Source organism: Chelon labrosus (genome assembly GCF_963514085.1).
Source record: "Chelon labrosus genome assembly, chromosome: 7".
NCBI classification, from domain to species: domain Eukaryota; kingdom Metazoa; phylum Chordata; class Actinopteri; order Mugiliformes; family Mugilidae; genus Chelon; species Chelon labrosus.
In genome coordinates this window covers 19,657,888-19,678,457 of record NC_140343.1, presented here as the reverse complement: position 1 = coordinate 19,678,457, position 20,570 = coordinate 19,657,888, and the positions used below count along the sequence as shown (strand labels likewise).

General features: G+C 42.7%; 1 protein-coding gene across 2 annotated transcripts; it reads left to right on the top strand.

The window, feature by feature from the left end:
• The first annotated feature begins 342 nt into the window (after positions 1 to 342).
• Positions 343 to 20,426, top strand: kita (KIT proto-oncogene, receptor tyrosine kinase a). 2 transcript variants are annotated; one of them, XM_084548125.1, is made up of 21 exons: positions 343 to 628; positions 3,233 to 3,487; positions 5,081 to 5,365; positions 5,478 to 5,617; positions 6,120 to 6,291; positions 7,100 to 7,286; positions 8,000 to 8,115; positions 8,376 to 8,490; positions 10,332 to 10,516; positions 11,601 to 11,707; positions 11,866 to 11,992; positions 12,584 to 12,688; positions 13,038 to 13,148; positions 13,316 to 13,457; positions 13,606 to 13,700; positions 13,803 to 13,933; positions 14,280 to 14,402; positions 15,721 to 15,832; positions 15,927 to 16,026; positions 16,341 to 16,446; positions 17,847 to 20,426. In XM_084548125.1, exons 1-21 carry the CDS (start codon positions 574 to 576, stop codon positions 18,027 to 18,029), a joined length of 2,952 nt encoding a protein of 983 aa, XP_084404251.1. In that variant the 5' UTR covers positions 343 to 573; the 3' UTR covers positions 18,030 to 20,426. The 2 variants fall into 2 exon arrangements, with proteins under 2 accessions (XP_084404251.1, XP_084404250.1); XM_084548124.1 differs by having other exon boundaries at positions 6,099 to 6,291.
• The last annotated feature ends 144 nt before the right edge of the window (positions 20,427 to 20,570 follow it).

Sequence of the window (20,570 nt, the reverse complement as noted above, 5' to 3'; positions counted from 1 at the left end):
ATTGTTATTGGGAGGAGGGCGGGGTGCTTTAACTGATATGTACCGACTTCTTTTTAGATAACGTGTACAACAGGTTTAATCATATAGTATTTGTCCAGGGAAAGTAATCCAAAGCAGGATCTCGACAATACAAAAATACGAGTAAAAACTGTGTGCATTGCATCTATCTGTGTCTCGATCTGTTGTCGCTCTTTCTCGGAGTTGGATTTTCTTGTGGGGAGGCAGACAACAAGTCACACAAACACCTCCCTCTGTCAGTTACGGTGACTAATAGGCTCCGCCACTGGCTCCTATAACATGTTGTTGACGCCACAGCCAGTCAGAGATACCTGGTCGGCGAGCACCGTCCCCTCTGGCGCGCTCCAGGAGAACAGCATGTTTGCAGATAGGCGACGGCCGCTGCTGTTCCGAGCTGAACTGAGCATCTGTGCCTTTAAAGACTTGTAAGTGCGCCTCCACCAGAGCCCACAGTCAACTTCCCACAACTCCGACGCGCTCGGCGAGTAGAGTAGAGCTACCTTAACCACAAAGGCACTGGCTCACCTTCACATCTAGACCCATGGAATAATAACTATGGAATACCACTGGATACTGCTGTCTGTCTTTTTACAGCTAACCTTCCATCCAGGTAAGACTGGGTTTTTGCACATCACGCTCCGCTTTTACGCAGGCAACTTGTTTCTGGTCACTTTGCAACAACGAAACGGTCGATTGTATTTAAATGACTTGATGATTATTTCCCCCACAGTGGATGCGTTTAGCCCAGTATAGGAAGGATAATTCACGTTTAATGGAGTGAATTTCGACATTTTTCTGTAGTTTTTCTTTGTTCTGGGAACTGGAGCCGTCAGATCTGAAGGCTGCTGATTAAGACAACCTGAAGTCACAGAACCCTAATGAGGAAAGTGGATACTCTGGCTCACGACCTGCCTGCCAGAGCCACTTTAATAATTTAGGTTCCGCACAAAATACAGGGCGCCATTAACGAAAAGTAATCAAACAGTGGAGGTAAAGTAGGATGTCGACTTATATGTTTTGCGATGCAAAAAGGCTTCTTGTTGTTTTATGCTCGACAGGTTCAAGCGGTTTCCCCTTTCACGAGCCGCACTAACCGTCATTATGGAAAAGTTGGCAACTCCTGATTCTTGGGAAGTATGCAAACGAGCAGTTACTCTGTCCAGGACTGTTTGGCATGGCTGCGTATATTCTCACCTTTTGGATAAATATTGTCACATGTGCGACTTTAACCCTGGGTACTTAAAAGCATTTCCCTCTTTGCCTTACTGGGCTCTGGTCTGGGGATTCATTTCACATATATATTGTATTTATAGCATCATCCTCGGTGCCTAGCTGCTGCGGTCAAGGTTCATAAACACCTCACTGCATGTAATTATTTTACTGCCCTTTAACACAGTTATTCTTCTCGGGCTGTGGATTTTATGTGCGGATTCAGACTTAAAGATGTTGGAAGTCTGTGCATATGCAAGGTTTTTTTTCTTTCTTTCTTTTTCCCAGAGTCAGCTGCAATTTTTTATTCAGGCCTGAATTCACTGAGGATTTCCACAGAGATAGTTCGCAAATTTATGGAAAGCTGTCATAAATAAATAAATAAAGACGCGATGAAGCGCGAGTGTTGCTGTTTAACTTTGAGCTCCTTTGCGCCCTCGGGCCGCCAGCACGCGGAACCTCATGCGGCTCTGGGCGACATCAGGTGGACTTCTGTTTTTTTTTTTGTTGTTCTGCCCTCGTTTCTACCTTATTGGCGGCAACCGACCTAGACGATACACCCATGGGAAGCCGTTGAAGTTCACGCCATAAGCTACTGATATCATCGGAGAATTTGAATTATATTTCCAGGCGGTGCGCACAGGCTTACCTGTCCTGTGATGCAAAGCTGCACGCCACGAAGTTTGCCTTAAGCCCGTTTGCGCATGGTGCTGACCTAATAATCATTTGCCATGTTTTCTTGCGCTCTTGGGTGACTGAATAAGAAGACAAAAACATTGAAAAATGAATTAAATGATACGTTACACGCACACGTAGAGGTCCAGCTTTTTTATCGCCAGACTGATGACCAACGGTTTGCGCTCAGTGCTACAGTTGTTTGTCAAATATTTACACACAGACACGCGGACTCTGCAAACACAGCGCAGTTGGCATCATAACAGTCACTTAGCTGAGTGGTCCCTCCGTGATGATACATTGCTGTTTGCTGTTCTGTGATTTGACGAATTTAAACATTTAAGACAATCCTACCATGCCACCACACCCAGCGGTGTCATCATTCCTGGCAGATCTTCTATCCGGCAGGCTGACTTTATAAGTTTATTTATTCATGTGCCGTATCAAAGCACGGAGCGGTAGATGGTTTCACGCTCCCAGTGCTGCCACAGTCCTGTGATGTTTATCAAAGGTTGCTTCAATTGAGAAAACGATGGTTTCTCGGGAACAAAAGAAAACATCAGTCCCTGACTTTCCCCACCTGTTTTCAGTTGCTGCAGCTGATTAGATCTTTGGGTCCCCCTATAAGGAAGCAGCTCAAGCTACATGCGTTTGTTTTCATTCATACCAAGAATGATGCAATAGAGAAAGCATTTCATGTTTGCATGTATCTATGTATGTTAACACTATGTTTCACTGGTTTTGTATTTACAAACATAGTAGAACTGAACTGAATTAAAGTGGTTCCTAACCTGGGTTTTTAAAAAATCGAACTCTTTGCATTAAGCATTGAAGTGCTTGTATCTTGATATATTGTCAGCCACGTGATGTGCTGAGTCACATGAAGTCTGTGCTTTTTCCTTCAATGTTTTGAAATGCTTCTTCAGTGGAAGAGCTTTTACACATAAAGTTGTTGCCAGGTGTTAATCTGTTCATCAAACTGGGAGTGATAGCACGTACAAATCCTGTGTTTCCAAGTTTGCAGAGGCTGATCTTGTTTACCTTTGCATCAGCGATTTTTTATGGCTAAGCTGTTGTAATGCACAGGGATCTGAGGCTGCAGATGTTGACACATCTTGACTTTATGGTGTTCTTTCTCTCCTGTAACTCACTAATAGGTTTTGCCAGTAATTTTCTTTTATTTAAAGCAAAAACTTTGATAAATCTAACAGCCTTTAAATTTCCTTTCATGCAAAGTATGTTAAAAAACAAACATAAGCATCGCCACTTGGATTATTGGAATATTAATGTGTTTAATATGCAGCTGAATTGCTTCTCCATCTCATTAAAGGCAACACCAAGATCACTATCATCCCCGCTGAGCCTCACCTTGTCGTCCGGTTGAACGAACCTTTCAACCTGCACTGCCAGGGTGAGAACAAGGTGGTGTGGACGCGGGAGGAACGGCCAAAGCCGCTGGGGGCTAAACAGATAAATGGGATGTGGACGGTGCATTTCCCCAGGGCTCAGCTGTTGCACCTGGGCCGCTACATCTGCCAGGAGGAGGGCTCCAATGACCGAGCCTCAATCTACGTCTATGTGAAAGGTAGCTGGACGCATTTCAGTGATCAAATGTGGACGAGGCTGTGTGGTGTTTGTGTGCGGGAGGAAGAGAAGTGAAATTTAGAGAGAGCGTAAACAGACACAATCTTTTGCCATTTCTCACTTCGCTGACAGGGAGCAGAGTGTGTGGGTGTGTTTGCGGAAGAAAGGTGTTTGTAACTTTGCCTCAGACAGGTACAGTAGATAGTGGAGCTATTTACTGAGAGCATGACAGACTTTTACTGTATTTCCGCCTCTATGTGACCCAACATCCCCTTGGCCTGGTGCCATTCCTGCAGGCTTATATCATGTGCTGATCATTCACTCTACAATCCCTGTATCTACCTTTGAGCCAACAAGCAGTAACTACTTTTTAGATCAGAGCCCCATATGTAGAAGCACTGAAAACTGCTTAGATTGCTGACGATCCTTAAAGACGTACTTTAAAGTACAATTTAATCATTCCGGTTGAGTTTCAAGCTATTACAGTTGGTCTCTCTGTTGTGATCTCTGTCGAGCCTACGTTGTAGTGGATAACAGAGCCAGGATCCAAATCTCCATGCTGGCAGATCAGGCTGTGTTCTTGGGAACAAATATCAAAACAATTTTTTTTTTACTGGTATAACTAGATTTGCAATCTCCCTTGTCTTGGTTGATTGGGCATGGTTACCACGGTAACATCAAATGTGGTTTGATATTGCAGCTCCCAGAATTCACAAGATCGCAAGCACTCACTGAGCCTCCTGTTTGCCGGTTAAACACTTTAATGTTTATGTTAGCATTAGCAAGAACTGTTCTGACGCAGTGCACTCTCAGGGAGTGAACACGGAGGCCAGTTCAGGTAAGTGCCTTTCCATCCAGAAAAAAAAGAGGAAATGCTCAAAATGTGTGTAAAAAAAGTTTTGGGTTCAAGTGTGAATGTTAGAAAGAGTGGGACTTTGCGAGGTTATCGCGGGGGAATATTCCACTGATGAGACTAATGGCTGCGGGAGATGAAAACTTCCAGCGGTATGTGGAGTTCCTCAAATTAGCGTATGACCTATATAGAAATGTCATATTTCCATCACGTTGTTTTCAGCATCGTTCGCCCTGCTGCCCTTTTAATTACACCTTCTCTTTGCACCCTCTTCTTCTGCAGTGGTTTAAAAGCAGAATCTAGAACCGGCAGCTGTTCACCATTATTTGCATAACATTAGTGGGTGGAAAGGCACATTAATTAACTGATTTTCTGAAAATGCTATTTATCCAGAAACCTGATTAGTAAGATAAATTTAAGCGTCATTAAGTGTGTCCGTGTGAAATCAGTTTCTATCCAGAAAAAGAATGGGTGTCCAAAAACTAAAAATGATAACCACTCCATAGGAATATACTGACTCACGATTTAATGAAACTCTTAAAGAATACTATTAAACTACACTTATATGTAACGGGACAGAAAGTTCAAAATATGTGTGTAAACATAAGGTCATTAACTTCCATTTTATTGGGTCCGTCACATTGGCAAAAAGTCCAAATAACGAAGTGTTTCTACAAAGCTTCGTCTCAGTGTGCAGCCCTGCTTACAGCCCTGACACTGTGCAATTGCATTTTTTGGCAGATCCAGAAAATCCATTCAGAAGACCAATGGTGTCCAAGATTCTCACTCGTGAAGGAGATGACGCTTCCATCCCCTGCCTGGCAACTGATCCAAGTCTGCACAATCTGAGCCTGGAGATATGCACTGGTAGAGCTCTGGCCTCTGGTCTCCAGTATTCTCCAAGCCTGCAGAAAGGCATCGTCATCCACAACACACAAAAGACCTACGAAGGTTGCTATGTGTGCACAGGAACGCTCATGGATAAGCACGTCAGATCGACTGACTACATCCTGACAGTGAAACCAGGTGAAAAAATGTGCATGTGCATTATTATGTTTGGGGTAGCTGAAGTCAAATCTTTTGTTTTTTTGGGAATATGAAATATGACACACAAAAACTTTGATTCATTTCCATTCAGTGCCTGTTGCTCCTCCTATAATCGAGATGCAGCCATCCAGAAGAGTGATTCTTACACGGGATGAAAGTCTGTCCCTCAACTGCAACACCACTAATGTCAATAGTGAAATCAACGTGAGGTGGATCACCCCACCTGGCTCGGTGAGACACTTTTGTCATGTCTTTGTTTCGTGCTGTGCTGTTTTGGGAAGATTCAGCTAGATTGGAGCAGTTTTTGTACACTGGGTTGTACAAAAATACTCGTTGTGCTTCCAAATGAGCTGCTACAGCTCTAAGTGTACTAAACACAAAAGCAAATATGAGTCAAAGTAAATTCAGTATTCAGATTCAGCCATTCATAGAATTTATTTTCTTTATATTGAGAGCAGAGTTTTCTTCCTGAGTCTCCCTGTTGTCTGGTCCTAAGAGCGAGAGTGAAAAGGGTCAAAGTTCTTGCTGTCTAAGCTTCAGGATCTTGGCTGTGTGTGTGCACCTTGCGGCCTACCGTAAGAGTGTGATCAACAGTGCGTGTGTGTATGCTTGTGTGTGTTCGAATACCGGCAGTGTGTGTGTGTCAGTATTTGCTTGGCCAGGATAGTCATGCATACGGGGTTAATCTCTAGAGATCTCTGGGCGTTGACAGGGTGCCGTCTGGTATCCACAGCAACCAGCAAAGGTTGACGGTGCTTCGCGCATCCTGACGGAGCACTTCACCCACATGCGCAGTATCACATTGCAAATCGCAGCGGTGCGGCCACAAGATTCTGGGAGCTACAAGTGTGTAGCGAGGAATGAAAAAGGGAGCAGCGTGAAGTCAGTGTGGCTAGATGTTTACGGTGAGTAAATGATGGGATGTAGTTGTAGTTAAAGCTGCGAAGGCAAAATGAATTGTGATTAAATTCCCTCTTAAGGGGCAGTGAATTGATTTTATAAATTAAATAATTATGTTAAAGGAAATGTCTTACATTTTAGGATTCTCATTCTTGTTGACAGTTAATGGAGAAGACTGATTTCACTCTCATGTCTGAACCTCAAACATGATGAGCTAGCCGGAGTTAGCTTAGCCTTGCATACCACACTGAACCTGGAAATTACACAAACACATGCAATAAGTATTGTCACTTCAACTTTCTTTTACCACATTACCAAGACAACCCCTTGTACAGAGCAACTTCCTAGCAACGGCACCACCTATAGCCACAGAATAAACTGATCCTTCCTGAAATCCTGCTTACCAGTCACGAGCAATGCTGATTTACTTAGATGAAACTGACAGTTGTCATTTTAATGCTTAGATTTACATATGAGATACTTGGCTAGTGGAGGTAGTTTCATATTAAACACACAGACATGAGAGAGGTATTGATTAGCTCATCTGACGCTCCACCGGAAAGTTAATACGCATGTTTCCCAGAATGTCAAATTTGTGTTTTAAATGTACTAATGTGAAGGGATTTAGTATGTTTCATTATGCCATATCTCTTTTAACTGTGAGGTCTTCATATCCATGTCCTATAGGTAACCACCAAGTCCACTGCTAAGTCTCTAGCCTGGCACCAGTTTAATCTTTCTGACACCAATGAATCTAGACCTAATTTTCCTTCTGTCAGGTCAGCAACAATATCCAGTCTCCTTATTTTTCAGAAAAAGGATTCATTGACTTAACGTCCACGGACAACAGGACCATCCATGTCCGCTCAGGTGAGAGCTTGTCTCTGAAAGTTAACATGGAGGCTTATCCGAAGCCGCACAGCCTCTCCTGGAGCTTCATGGGCAAGAAGCTGAGCAACACAAGCGATCATGTCATCACCACACACAGTAATGAATACAGGTACGACAACGCAAGCACACACATGAATGAATTCTTTACATTGCCGCAGTCTTGCCACGTAGATGAAACATTTAATTACATTCGTTTAGTGGAATTTTGAACCTGTGCTTCAACTGCAGATCACAGCTCCCTGAGAAAAACATCTGCAACCCTGCACCCCGCCCTAGGGTTTTCTAGTGAAACAGGAACTGTCATATTATAAACGGCTTTCTCAGGAAATCAAACATTGCATATGTGCTGAATAACCTCTGTGCTGCACATAGGAATATTATCTAACAGCCTGAACCTCTCCCACCCTCAACATTTCTGTTAATAGATTAGGATTAGGATACAACCTTCACCTGGTTTACCTTCACCCTTTTCATTATAGCACATCCATTGAAATCTATATCAGTGACAAGGAAATAATTAATTTCTCACGTAATCTTGGATGGATCTGGATCCTGGATCTAAAACAAATGAAATAGTGTAAATACTAATACCATTACATGTTCAAGAGCAGAATTATATAAAGGAGCAGATGACAAAAATAGGCTGGTTCTAATCTAAAATGCAAATAGTTGAACATTTTTCTCAGGCCGTGCGGTGTCTGACTAATGAGAGCCACATCTTTTCTATTTAGGCTCGTTTGGAGCATTAGCAAAAATGTTTTCATTTTTTAATTTTCAATCAATGAATGCTTTATGCTTAAAATGTAATTATTTCATGTTTAGCTACACCAGTGAGCTGAGGCTGGTGCGGCTGAAAATGTCAGAGGGTGGCGTTTATACCTTCAATGCCTCCAACGGTGACGCGTCAGTGAACCAGACATTCACCATCTTCGTGATCAGTAAGTTGGGCCATGCATTCTGTGAAAGGTTTTCTGTTCCCTTAAGCCATATAATGAATTTCATTACACCACATTGCATTAACCTTCAGTAGCTGGGGGTATTGACCTTTTCTTTGTATGAAATGAGATCTGGATCTCACCCTCACCACACCTTGCATCTAAACCCCACCAAGGTTTATTGCAATGGGATCAAATGTTAGAATTAACTTTCTTGTTTCTTGTTATTTATTTCTCACCCGACATTAACTTTTGTTTGTCAGGCAAACCTGAGATCGTATCTCATGAGGGACCAGTGGATGGACAGGTACGCTGTGTGGCTGAGGGGTTCCCTGCCCCCCAGATCACCTGGTACTACTGTGAGCAGCCATATGTCAGGTGAGAATTTTAAATCACCCAAAAACTTTTATTCTCCATGAGCTCTTGACTATCACTTATTGTTACCCGCATGAAAACAACATCCCTTGCCAAAGTTGAAACTGTTTTGTTTGTTTCTCATTAGAGATTTTTGCATTCCTGTTTTTGTTTGGGTTTTTCACGCAGGTTTAGGTGGGAGGGGCTAAATGTGGGAATCTAATATAATTGCTGCCCTCAGACGGACCATGTGAGCTTGTGATTAGGATGTTGTGTACACCTCTTGAAGCAATGGAGGCTGTCAATAATTTAACGAATGGAGCAGCTGGGAATATCAATATTTTCCTCAGACGTATTGTGAAATCTAAACTAAATTCCAATACACTAACTTACTGTCCACGTCTACCATTTCTGAAAACGTCAACAAACACACCATAACTCGTGAACTCTGACCTTCCCAAAAATGTCCACTCTCGAGGTTGTAAATACCACGACAGGGGCTGTTCTTCTGGAGAACATGGCAAACACGGCCCCTAATCAGAGATCAGTAATGACAGTCGCCAGGGCAAACCCCATCCTGAAAGTCCCTTTAAGTATTTTGGAACTTGATATGATTTGATAAGACTTATTTGAATCTGAATGACTTGAATTACTGTGCTTAAAAAGAACATGAAGTGAGAAATGCGGCGGATTAAGGTCCCACCAGAGACATCCTTTGGTCCTGGTTATCAATATGATAAATATGTGAAATGTTTTCTTAATTTCTGCCGCAGTTGAGAACAATATGCTATATTGTGTAATAACTTCATTGATCTTTAGAACTACAGCCTAAAGCAATTATAGTGTTTACAATCCGATATTAGCCAGATGAGTCATCTGCCAAGCAAAAATCAAAAGCAGTGCAGTTGTGTTATCTAATAAACAAAATCCTCCAAGGCAATCAAATTAGATTTGTTTCTGCAAACAAATGTCATGGCTTGTAATGCTCTGTAAATTAACTGTATTAATGCGTCAAGTTTTTTGGTGCTATTCTGCTCTACGTTTGCACGCTGCACTATCCATTTAGTGTCCACTTTAATATCCGTTTAGTGTCCAGTTTTACATTTGAAATTCATCAAAGGGCATCCTGGGGGTCCTAAAGGTCACAATAAAGACACATAGGATTGAGTCAGGAATGATGATGGCGGTGGAATGTGGGATTGCGGGATTTGTTGGGGCTGACTTGTGATTGGTTGACAGTGGTGAGGTGACCCCATGTGACAGGGGATTGGAAGAATTGACTTGTGATTGGTAGGGGACCAGTACGTCTGCCTGGAAACAACTGGACACGGGTTAAACGTAAAGTGTGCTGAAGGAGGAGCACCTGGTTGCCGTAGCAACACCAATCCCAAACAGCACAGCCAGTGAATCATAAGTGATAATCCAGACTTTATCCATTAAATTTTTTAATATACTCAAATCCACTTAATACTCATTACATGTACACTCCTAACAGGCACGTGAATGTTTGAGCCTAAACAGGAAGTGGTGTGTCCTGAGTGAGCCTATGACCAGCTGCTCTTAATGGTGCGGTGCTTTGGGCTAATTTTTCCTCATTTCGCCTTTGTTTCATGACCACAGAAGGAATTCCCCGCTGTTAGAATGACTTCTGGCAATACCAGCAGCTGACAATACACTGAAATATGAGGACGTGTTTGTGTAGTTCCGCATATTGTGTAAAAGTATGTTATTCACCCAAGCGCTTTCATGGCTAATTAAAAGAATGTGTGTATTCGTGGAGACAGGAGATACCCTGGTGGTCTGATAGGAGACGGTCGTCGAATAGCCCAGTGATCCTTTGTCAACGTTGTATAATCTGCCTTCAGGTGCTCCCAGCAGGTGAATGGCACCCAGGAGGAGCGCAACGTCATCACCATCACCTTGCTCAGCCCAATGTTCGGAAAGACAGAGGTGGAGAGTCGGGTGAACATCAGCAGGGGACGGTTCAGTACTCTGGAATGCGTGGCTACTGTGGAGGGAGAGCAGGCTTACACCCTCTTCTCTATTAGCGGTGAGTTGATCTTACATTTTGGCAAGGATTAACGTTAATGTGGTCTTACTCCTAGATGTTGGCCTATGATCTGTTGGGTAAACAGTATACTGAGATATGTCAGTCATGATTGACTGCAAAAAGATGTTATCGCTAACAGATAGGAATTAGCTCCAGTCCATTGTTTACTTTATGACTCCAAATCCTCTGTCTTATAACGGCCTCCCCATCTGCTGCACAATGCCTGCAAAGTGGTGTGAGGGCAGGAGCTGAAAATACAGCAGAGCTGTCCCTGCCTGCGCACGGAGACCCGGGTTTATGCAGGGCACGGGGGGTTAACTGTGGCTCCAGCGGTCATGTGGGCGAGCCTTATGAGGAAGGAGAGTGTTTGCAGCCAGGCAGGACAGGCCTTTGGGAGCGTGTGCCTAGGTTTTTTTTTTTTTTTTTTTTTTTTTTTTTTGCTTCACAGAGCAGCAGACAGCAGACCAGGCGGAGGCGCTGAGAGTGTGGTGCACAGTAGGAGTCCTGGCGGTGCAGGGCATTCTGGGGCTGTGGGAGGCTTGGAGGTGTCAGTGAGCTGCAGAGAATACACAGAGCTTTAGAAACCACTGACAGGTTTACAGGGGATTAGTTCCTGCAGACTCTGCATTCTCAGATTTGAAGTGGAGAGAAAGCTCCTTATCTCTAAAGAGCTTATTACACCCCACTGTACAGAGGAGCAAAACAATAAGGCATCACAACCAGCCAGACACAAAGGAACAGAACAGTGATTACATATAATTACTCAGCCGCGCAGCTGTAAAAGCAACAGCACACAATAAAGAAATATTGCATAATCAAAAGGGATTTAAGCGTTAAGTGCAACATGTGCAAACAGACAATAAAAGCAGAGAGTCCTACAGTACATCTACATGTATAATTGGATTAGTTTGCTGTTATTTGATCAAAGTGGGCTTCACTGTGACTTAGCCTTCCCTGGCTTACCTTAATGCCCCTTTGCAATGTCATTTAGAGTGTAAACATGACAAACCACTGAAAGAGTCCCTGATTGGTTCTGTCACCACTACCACCATTATCAAACATTACCATTTCTGTCCCCCTGCAGAGAGAAGAGTTGCCCATGATCTGTTCTCCCCTCTGCTCATTGGCTCTGTGTCAGCGGCATGCATCCTCTGCCTTGTCCTCATCATGCTGTTCTACAAGTACATGCAGGTAAGACAACGCTGCGCTTTTCCTACACGGCACACCCTCTTTGATCACATTTTGAGACAAGTCAAGAGAAAGAGAGGAGCTTGTTGAAACCCGATGAGTTTATTTGTAGCTTGTATCATTCATATTTTGGTGTCTTTTTTTTTTCGTTTCCCTCTCAGAAACCCAAATACCAGATCCAGTGGAAGGTTATTGAGGGAATTCATGGAAACAACTATGTGTACATTGACCCCACCCAGTTGCCGTACGATCACCAGTGGGAGTTTCCGCGAAACAACTTGCGTTTCGGTGAGCACGCCGCCCCTTCCTTATCAAAATCATCTGTGGCGTGTGCCCCGTCAAGGCCTTCATAATTGCATTAATCAGTCATTTCTAACGCACTGCAGCACTAAAAATTTACGTCCCGGCTGTCATGTCTTAGGTGTAAATCACTGTAGGAACAGTGTGGTGTGGAGATAAACGGGGTGTGTCTCAGTGACAGTCCCAGTAATGAAGCCTAACAGTGCAGTCGGTATGACATCATCGCTGCCACCCTCGGGCTACTTCACGCTGCCTGACAGCCACTCTGTTTTCTGTGTATATGGACACTGCATTAAGTCTTCACCATGTCTGTGGTCATTACTGACGAACCTGTTCCGCAGCTCATTAATGATGTAACCCCACTCCCTCACTGCAAACATAATATTGTTGACATATTCTGGGTGTTGTTTTTAGCAAACCTCCTTAAACAGGATTCTGCGAGTCCTGTTGCCTATGTACACACCCTGGGGGCTAAAACTGGTGTTGTCCTAGGAACAGTGGCATGGGGCCAGTTTGTGGGAGGGGAAACAGGATGGGCAGTAACAGTCTTTTTTTTCTCTTCTATCTTCATGTCTTCAGGCAAGACGCTGGGATCTGGGGCATTTGGGAAAGTGGTGGAAGCCACCGCATATGGACTCTCCAAAGCAGATTCAGTCATGACGGTGGCTGTGAAAATGCTCAAATGTAAGCTCTGTCAGCACAAATGCAAATAAGTGGGATGAGTGCGGGCAAAGCCATTTTGACTTCGTGACAAATGTGCCCTGTGGCAGTCTGCTTTCAAGAAGTTTTAATGAATAAATAATTTGCCTGCAGGTGTTCAGAGACGAGGAGCTATTATGTGTATATTTTTTTATCTGTTGGTGTGCGCACTGCTGCCAAACTACACAGATTCAACAAACACCTTTTGTTTTAACAAGCTACCAGCAACAACATGTTTTTAATCCTGCTAATACCATATCATATACGTAATCATGGCTCAACTTGAGCTCAGTTTACTCCTGGCTCATGGTGCTCTATATTTTCTCTGCCACAGCGAGCGCCCATGCCACAGAGAAAGAGGCGCTGATGTCAGAGCTGAAAGTCCTCAGTTACTTGGGAAATCACATGAACATTGTCAACCTGTTGGGAGCCTGCACTGTTGGAGGTACGGCCACCATGCTGCCCTGCATTATCACTTGAGACTGTGGAATGAGAGTGGAAACTTCAGAGACTGTTCACTGAAAGTTGTGATTCTGGCTCTGAAGATTTTACTAAAGTTATGTGTTATGTACTTGGAAGAATCATTCATTGGGCATGTTTTACTGTCTGCAGGCCCTACGCTGGTGATCACAGAGTACTGCTGCTTTGGAGACCTTCTTAACTTTCTCCGCAGAAAGCGAGAATCCTTCATCTGCTTCAAGCTCGAGGAAGACTACTACTACCGCAACGTCATGCAGCAGAGAGTCACAGATGGGTCAGGTTCTTTTATGTGTATGAAGAGTGGTTTATTGTGTGTGGAAGGGACAGTAGAGTACTAGTATTTACTATCCAGAACGTGCGTAGGCGGAGAGTATGTGTGGCTGTGCTCAGCTGAGACCAGACTGCTCCTTTCCTCTTCACAGTGACAGCTTGAATGGCTACATGACCATGAGGCCTTCTGCTGCTGGCAAACCGCCGCTCAACTCATCCTCCGAGAAGAGACGCTCGCTACGCAAAGGCAAGCCAGCCATTCATCTAATTTGTTCTTTCCTGAAACACCGGAAAAACCAGTAAGAAATGAGGCATCGGAAAATAACCCTCATCCCATTTGTGTTCACAGGAAGTTCCTATGTTGAAGCAGACGCGGAGTGCGAGATGTTTGAAGAGGATGGTCTGTCTGTAGACACCGAAGACCTTCTCAGCTTCTCATACCAAGTGGCCAAAGGCATGGAATTCTTAGCCTCCAAAAATGTGAGTTCCTGATGTTACATTAACAGTTTTTCAACTGATTTTTTTAGTTTTATTTGATATAATTCTGCTGATCTGACCTCTTTTAACATGGATCATGTTTCCACAGCTAGTAAATGGATCTAAAACGCATGTTGGAGCATGTTGCTGAAATATTTATTAGTTACTGGGAAGATACTGGGGCCAGGTGGCTCATGTGTCAGTGTCAGAGGTTGTGTGTCACAGACTCAAGCATGGAAATGTGTTACCAAAGTGCAAGAGAAAAGGCCCTTTTAGTTTCCGAATTGTTTATGTGCAGGAGAAACACGTATGGTCAGACTTCATAACTAATGGTACGTTTGTTTTTCAGTGTATTCACAGAGACTTGGCAGCAAGAAATATCCTACTGACACAAGGAAGATTGGCTAAAATCTGTGATTTTGGACTCGCACGGGACATCACCACAGACTCCAACTACGTAGTCAAAGGCAATGTAAGTCTGCACTAAAAGTGAATTAAATTCTGCAAATTGAATTAAATTAAAGTGATAAATGAGTTTACTGGAGGGGTCCTGCTTAGTCCATGTTCTCGTCCTCATAGCGATCGTATGAGTAAGAACAGTTCCAGTTCGCTAGACGGCGAATTTTTGCTGCATGCAAATCAAAATAAAATAAACAGCAATGTCTGGGAATATTCATCGAAGGCACGTGGTTTAGTCCCAATGGCATTTCACGCAGCACCAAACTGCAAGTCCAGCTTTAACCACTTCACCACTCCCAGAAAATATCCAGCTAACATTACCTCTGTTAGAGTCCAGTTGCATTAACAACAAGTTAAACAGGCTCCCAAGTGAAGAGTCACACAGTTCAAAATGGGCAGCAGAACACAAACTAGTCTGTATGTAGAGTTAAGTTGTTATTCCAAATGATAGACTACATTATCTGTCATGACTGTCATGTGACACAGAATTTGTCAAAACAGTGTAGAGAGTTAAGGTCACTCAAGGAAAACACATTATTATACCAACTTAAAAGTCCCCATGAAATATAATTCAAAGTGCTGCTGACTCATTCTGTTGGACGTATGCTATTTTTGCATCCACTGAAATGCTTATGCCAATTTTTATGTCCCTGCCTCCAACTGCTGGCGAAGCTGATTCTGAATGCTGTACAGTGCCTTCTCAGGCCATTGAAGCTGACCAATCAAAGCAGACTGGCCTGTTTTTAGAGAAGACATAAACTGGAAATAAACAGAAACAAAATGGTTGCATTTTCATGAGGTCCTCAGTTTTCTTGCATATTCCTAAATACTGAATAAATACTACAGACACCATTTCATGTTATCTGGCTTTTTCAAATTGTTATTGCTGACAATTATGTTGTAGCTTGCAAAGCCAACTGAAATTTTGTAAATCACTAGTTTGCTTGTTTTAAACGACCTCCCCCACGTCCAATTTTCATTTAATGTGCTTAACGTACTTTATATAAATGATTAGCCTCAAGTTATGTGTGTGTGTGTCTGTGTATGTGTCTGACAGCTGAGGTGCTTACTGTGGGCTGTCAAATTTGTAAGATGTGTGTCTATGGAATTTTTTTTTTCCAAATGTCAGGTATGGGCTTCACAGATGTGCTGAGCTCTTTCTTTTTAGAGACCTCAGGCAAATACTTTGAGGACACATGAAGTTTAGTACAGTCTGCTCACTTAACCGTCCTCAGTCACAGATTTTTATTTTTTTTTAAAGCCCAGCCAACATGACCAAATTATGATTTATTGCAGTTTTTCAATCTATTCACTGATTGTTTTTCTTCCAGGCTCGTCTGCCAGTGAAATGGATGTCTCCAGAAAGCATCTTTGAGTGTGTATATACATTCGAGAGTGACGTGTGGTCCTATGGCATCTTGCTTTGGGAAATCTTCTCCTTGGGTAAGTCTCTTCTGTCTACCGTATATGTATTTATCTGTCTATCTGTGTGTTTTCTGAAGTGCATAGTGTAACACAATATCTCCGCTGAATGCAGGAAACAGTCCTTATCCCGGTATGCCTGTGGATGCCAAGTTCTACAAACTGATAAAAGAAGGATACAGAATGGATGCTCCAGACTTTGCACCCGGTGAAATGTGAGTTTTTGTTGAAGTGAAATACGGGTTTGTGTAAAAGATGCTGAAGTGAAATGCCAGCGTGTGGAAAAGGATCATCAAAAGGAGAGAGGGTTTGGATAGATGGAGGTGGTGAGACTACAAAAGAATGCAATGTGGGGGATTTGAAAAGCTGCCCGCTTTCATCCTGTTGCATTTGGCTTTTCACGAGAATAACTAAAAAGGAGGAAAACTCTTAGGTGGGACTTAGAACAGAAAACAGCACGCACACAAGAAGAAAACAGGATGTAGTGACTGTAGATAAACTGTTGGTGTTTTTGTATGCTGATGTGCAGGTATCAGATCATGAGGTCCTGCTGGGATGCCGACCCCTTCAACAGACCCCCCTTCAGGAAGATTGTGGAAAAAATTGAGCAGCAGCTGTCAGATGCCACTAAGCATGTAGGTTGCACCACTTCAGAATTATATTTCTACAAATGTGTACCAGAAAAATTTCAAAGGTCGTTTATTAGAGTTATGAGAAAGTGCAATCTTAGTGGTAAAACTGGCGTGATAATTCTACACCTGGTTTAGACTGACTATAATCGTTGTCCATGCTGACTCTGATGAAGGCAAAGTAAGGCTGAAACATTAGTCTGTGGCGTACAGTTAAAGGCTGAGAATTTATCAGTGTGCTCCAGCCTTCTTCTGTCCTCTTCTGTGATTGTGGGACTCTTGAAATTACTTCTTTCTAAAGATACACATAATTCAGTTAAAGGTCCGGGGCCTCTCACAGCATGAGCAGATGTGTGTGCGCTCCCAGCTTGTCTGATTTACTCAGACTACAAACGAGGGCCTCCATTTTTCTCATGCCTGTCCTCTTACGCACCACCAACTTTGACTGTTCTTCAGGGCATGAGCTTCATTGGAGCAGGAGTCCGTTTGAGAAATGGACTCTTGTGGAGAGTTGGATGAGAAAGCTGATACCACTCCTGTGTTCAACCCGGAGCCAAGAGATAGTTGGACAGCTTAGGTTCACATAAAGACTGGTAACAGGGAGAAACAACTATTTTGGCTCTGACCAAAGTCAAAAACCTGCTGTGCAGCACATCTAAAGCTCACCAGTTGACACCTTAAATATTGCTTCTTTAATACGTACAAATATCCAACTGGAAAATATGCTGGACGCTATAAAACCAGAAATTCTTGTTTGAAGTAATCATGGGTTGCCGTGAAACTTTGATGGAGATTTTGAGCCACTTCTGTTTTGTGCTAATTAGCTCATTTTAAGCTAAACTAACATGTGTAACGTGGTGAGCATTTTAACTGCTAAACATCAGCTTGTTAGCATCGTTGTCTCATGACTTTAGAACAAAGTCATTTCAAGTGTCTCACAATCACAGAAGAGGACGGAGGCTGGAGCACACAGATCACATCTTAGTCTTAGTGTGCAGCACAGACTAAAGTTTCAATCTTGCCTTTTCTTCATCAGTTGTGTGGACGAAGAACAATTACATTATAAACCAGGTGTACAATTATAGTGCCAGAGTCTCGATCTGATTATGTTTTATTGTTGTTACTAATCTCAGTATCTCTAAATGTTTTCTAACTTTACAATACATGGATAGATGCTGTCAATAATATGATTGTAACATGTCAGCAAAACATATATAAAGTCTCAAACTGTCTAACTCTTTGTTTGTCTTCATAATGGCATACAGAGATAATAAAGCAACAGTGCTACAAAAGACACAGATTGTGCAGATGAGATTTATTGACATGAAAATGCAAGACTGAAAGAGCACACAATATCAATGCTCATGATGTTTGTTCTGTCTCTCTCTCTTCATCCTTATGTTCAGATTTATCTGAACTTCAGCTCCAGGCTTGCCGGGACGCCCAGAGCGAGGGAGGAGCCCAATTCTCAGAGCTCAGCGTTTTACAGTTTGAACTCTGCCGGCAGTAGCAGCACTCCGACCCAGCCCTTACTGGTCCAACACGAGGTCTTCCTGGAGGGGACAACCCTCAGAGCCCAACGGGTGTAAGGACCCACCCGACCTGTCTGGCTGCCTCTTAAAGTGCCTGTAATGTTCCGCCACAAACCACCCAACCACTACGCCCGTCCACCGTCCCGGTGCCAGGAGCATTTGCTGTCGTGTGTTGCAGACGGAATAGTAACTGCCATTTATGAAGAGAAAGAACAACAAAGGACTGACACTAATGGCTTTTATCTTTACAATCGCTGTCACTGCCTACTGATCACAGGGAGGACACATGGACTTATGCTCCCCCTGCTCAAGGCAGAGAACTTTTAAGGCACCAGGGACGATAGGGGGACATCAACCATTACTCTAAAACTGTCATTAAGTACATTGTTAAACTGTTATCTGTTTTGTTATTTTCCTTTTTTTTTCCAGTTACATTTTTTCCTACGCATTTCATAAAGGTTGTTTTGTTGTTGTTTTTCTCTTTGGCAATCCATATATTACTGTTTCTTTCTATCTATTGGAGTTCATTTTCTTTTTACATTTTGTGTTTTGTTACTTTTCTGTTGTTTTTCTCTTTTGAAAATTTATGTAGCATTTTACTTTGGGTTGGCTGTTGCAGTTGTCAGAGAAACAAAAAGCCCCTTGAGGCACTTGAACTTCATATCATTCCACACACCACGTAATGCAGCATTTATTTCTGTTTTTATTCTTTCCTTTTTTTTTTTACTCTTTTACTATCAGTATTATTTACAGCTGTTCAGATGTATGTCATGTGAAGGAGATACCTTTTTTGGGGGCCAATTATAATTGAGATGTTGAGATACTGGTATATAAGCTATTAGACAGCATGTCCGGTCATGCTCAGAGTCCATAAGTGCTTCAAGTTGATTAGGAGATAGAGTTCTGCTCTTTTGTCTGCCGGATGTCTCTACCTAGAGAGAGAATAACTGTCTTTACTGGACCTTACTAACACATACCATGATAACACAGTTGTCTTCAGAGATATGGTATAGATACGGTACGTTAGCTTTTCATTTATGTGCTTGTTGACTGTATATGTGTAGATATTTGTAGGTAATGATGGTTGTCATTGCTCTATGATGAGGTGCACTATCAGAGTCTCGACAGTCTGTGAAGCCTGTAAGTCTTAGTATTCATCTTAGCTTTGTTACATAGGCAAGTCATTTTTTGACAGCTGGACTGCTGGAGAGAAATCTCTTGTACAGGTGTAAATAGCTGTTCAGGTCCTTACGGTTCCTCTCCTGCTGCATATCCGATGTTTGATATTTGTTTACAAGCATGAGACAGGTACTGCCATTTCTGAGATGTGTTTTCTGTGCTATTCACCTTCCACCCCTTCATGAAGGACCAGGAAACGGGAATCTTTCTGTTTTGGCTGACAAGCAGTTGGTGTGTTATCACCCCATGTTAGCGCTGTAGTTCTCTGTTGTATAAAATATGTATCATGGATAAAGTCAAGGTGATGCTCATGTGAAATGCCATTAAGTGGACTGCAGTATTCCCTGAGGTGACACGCCAGAGGAAAACAGAGGATCTTCCAGGCTCTCTGTTCAGATGTTGACACTGGGCACAGGACTCAAGTGTGTTGGTCATCTCATTGTTCTCCGGCCAGTAGCTGGTTTCCCAGCAGTCCCTCTCTTCTTTGTATCCAGCTGTTTCCTCCATCAGAAATGGGACTTTTAGCACCTCTCAGCCAGTAGTCTGTATCAGTCCAGACCTTTATGAACCCCCTCCTCCCGCTGGTGGATGTTGTTCTGAAGAGCACCAGGAAAGTGTCCTGTTTGTGTGTGTGTGAGCACGTGTGCTTGGTTGCTTGTGTGTGTGTGTGTGTGTGTGTGTGTGGGTGTGCGAGCGTCCGCTTTCATGTGCTTGTGTGTGTATGATTGCATACTGTCAAGAGGTGCCACTACTAAAGATTCATCAAGTCGTTTGGTCTACTAAAACCCCACCGTCTTACTGCTCTGTCTTTTTGTAAATATATATGTACGTATATTGTAAAGTTACGTCGATGCTTTTGAAGGTGTTTATCATGGTACGCCGATGCAGAATTTTATTATGCTGTATTTTCTTATGTGTGCACACATTTCCTACTGTAGATTCAACTGGAGAAGCTGCTTGTCTCGGTCACCATAGTAACAGATGAGATTCGCTTTGGCTAACGTTTTCATTTTGGCTAATTCATCATTTCAGATAGTTTGGCCCAGACTAAACTGCTCCCACAACTTGTATGTGATCATCGGTATTCAAGGCAATACTTCTAAATTCTACCATTTTGTCTCACAATAACAGAGATTATTTTTCCATTTCATGGCTCCCCTCACATTTCCTGCATTTTGCTGCATATTTATTAAAAGCATTAGAGTTATTGTGTAAATTTAATGTGTTGTTATTACACGTGTAAATGTAAATAAAATTGTGTTTATTGAATTCCCAGTTAAACCTTTTGGTTTTGGTTTTTTTTTTACACATGATTAACACGACCATCTATATATTTAGGCATCTTATTTTAGCAATCCTTGCCGGGGTATGAATGTACAGGAGGTTGTTCCACAGAGGCGGCTGTCAAAACTGATGCAA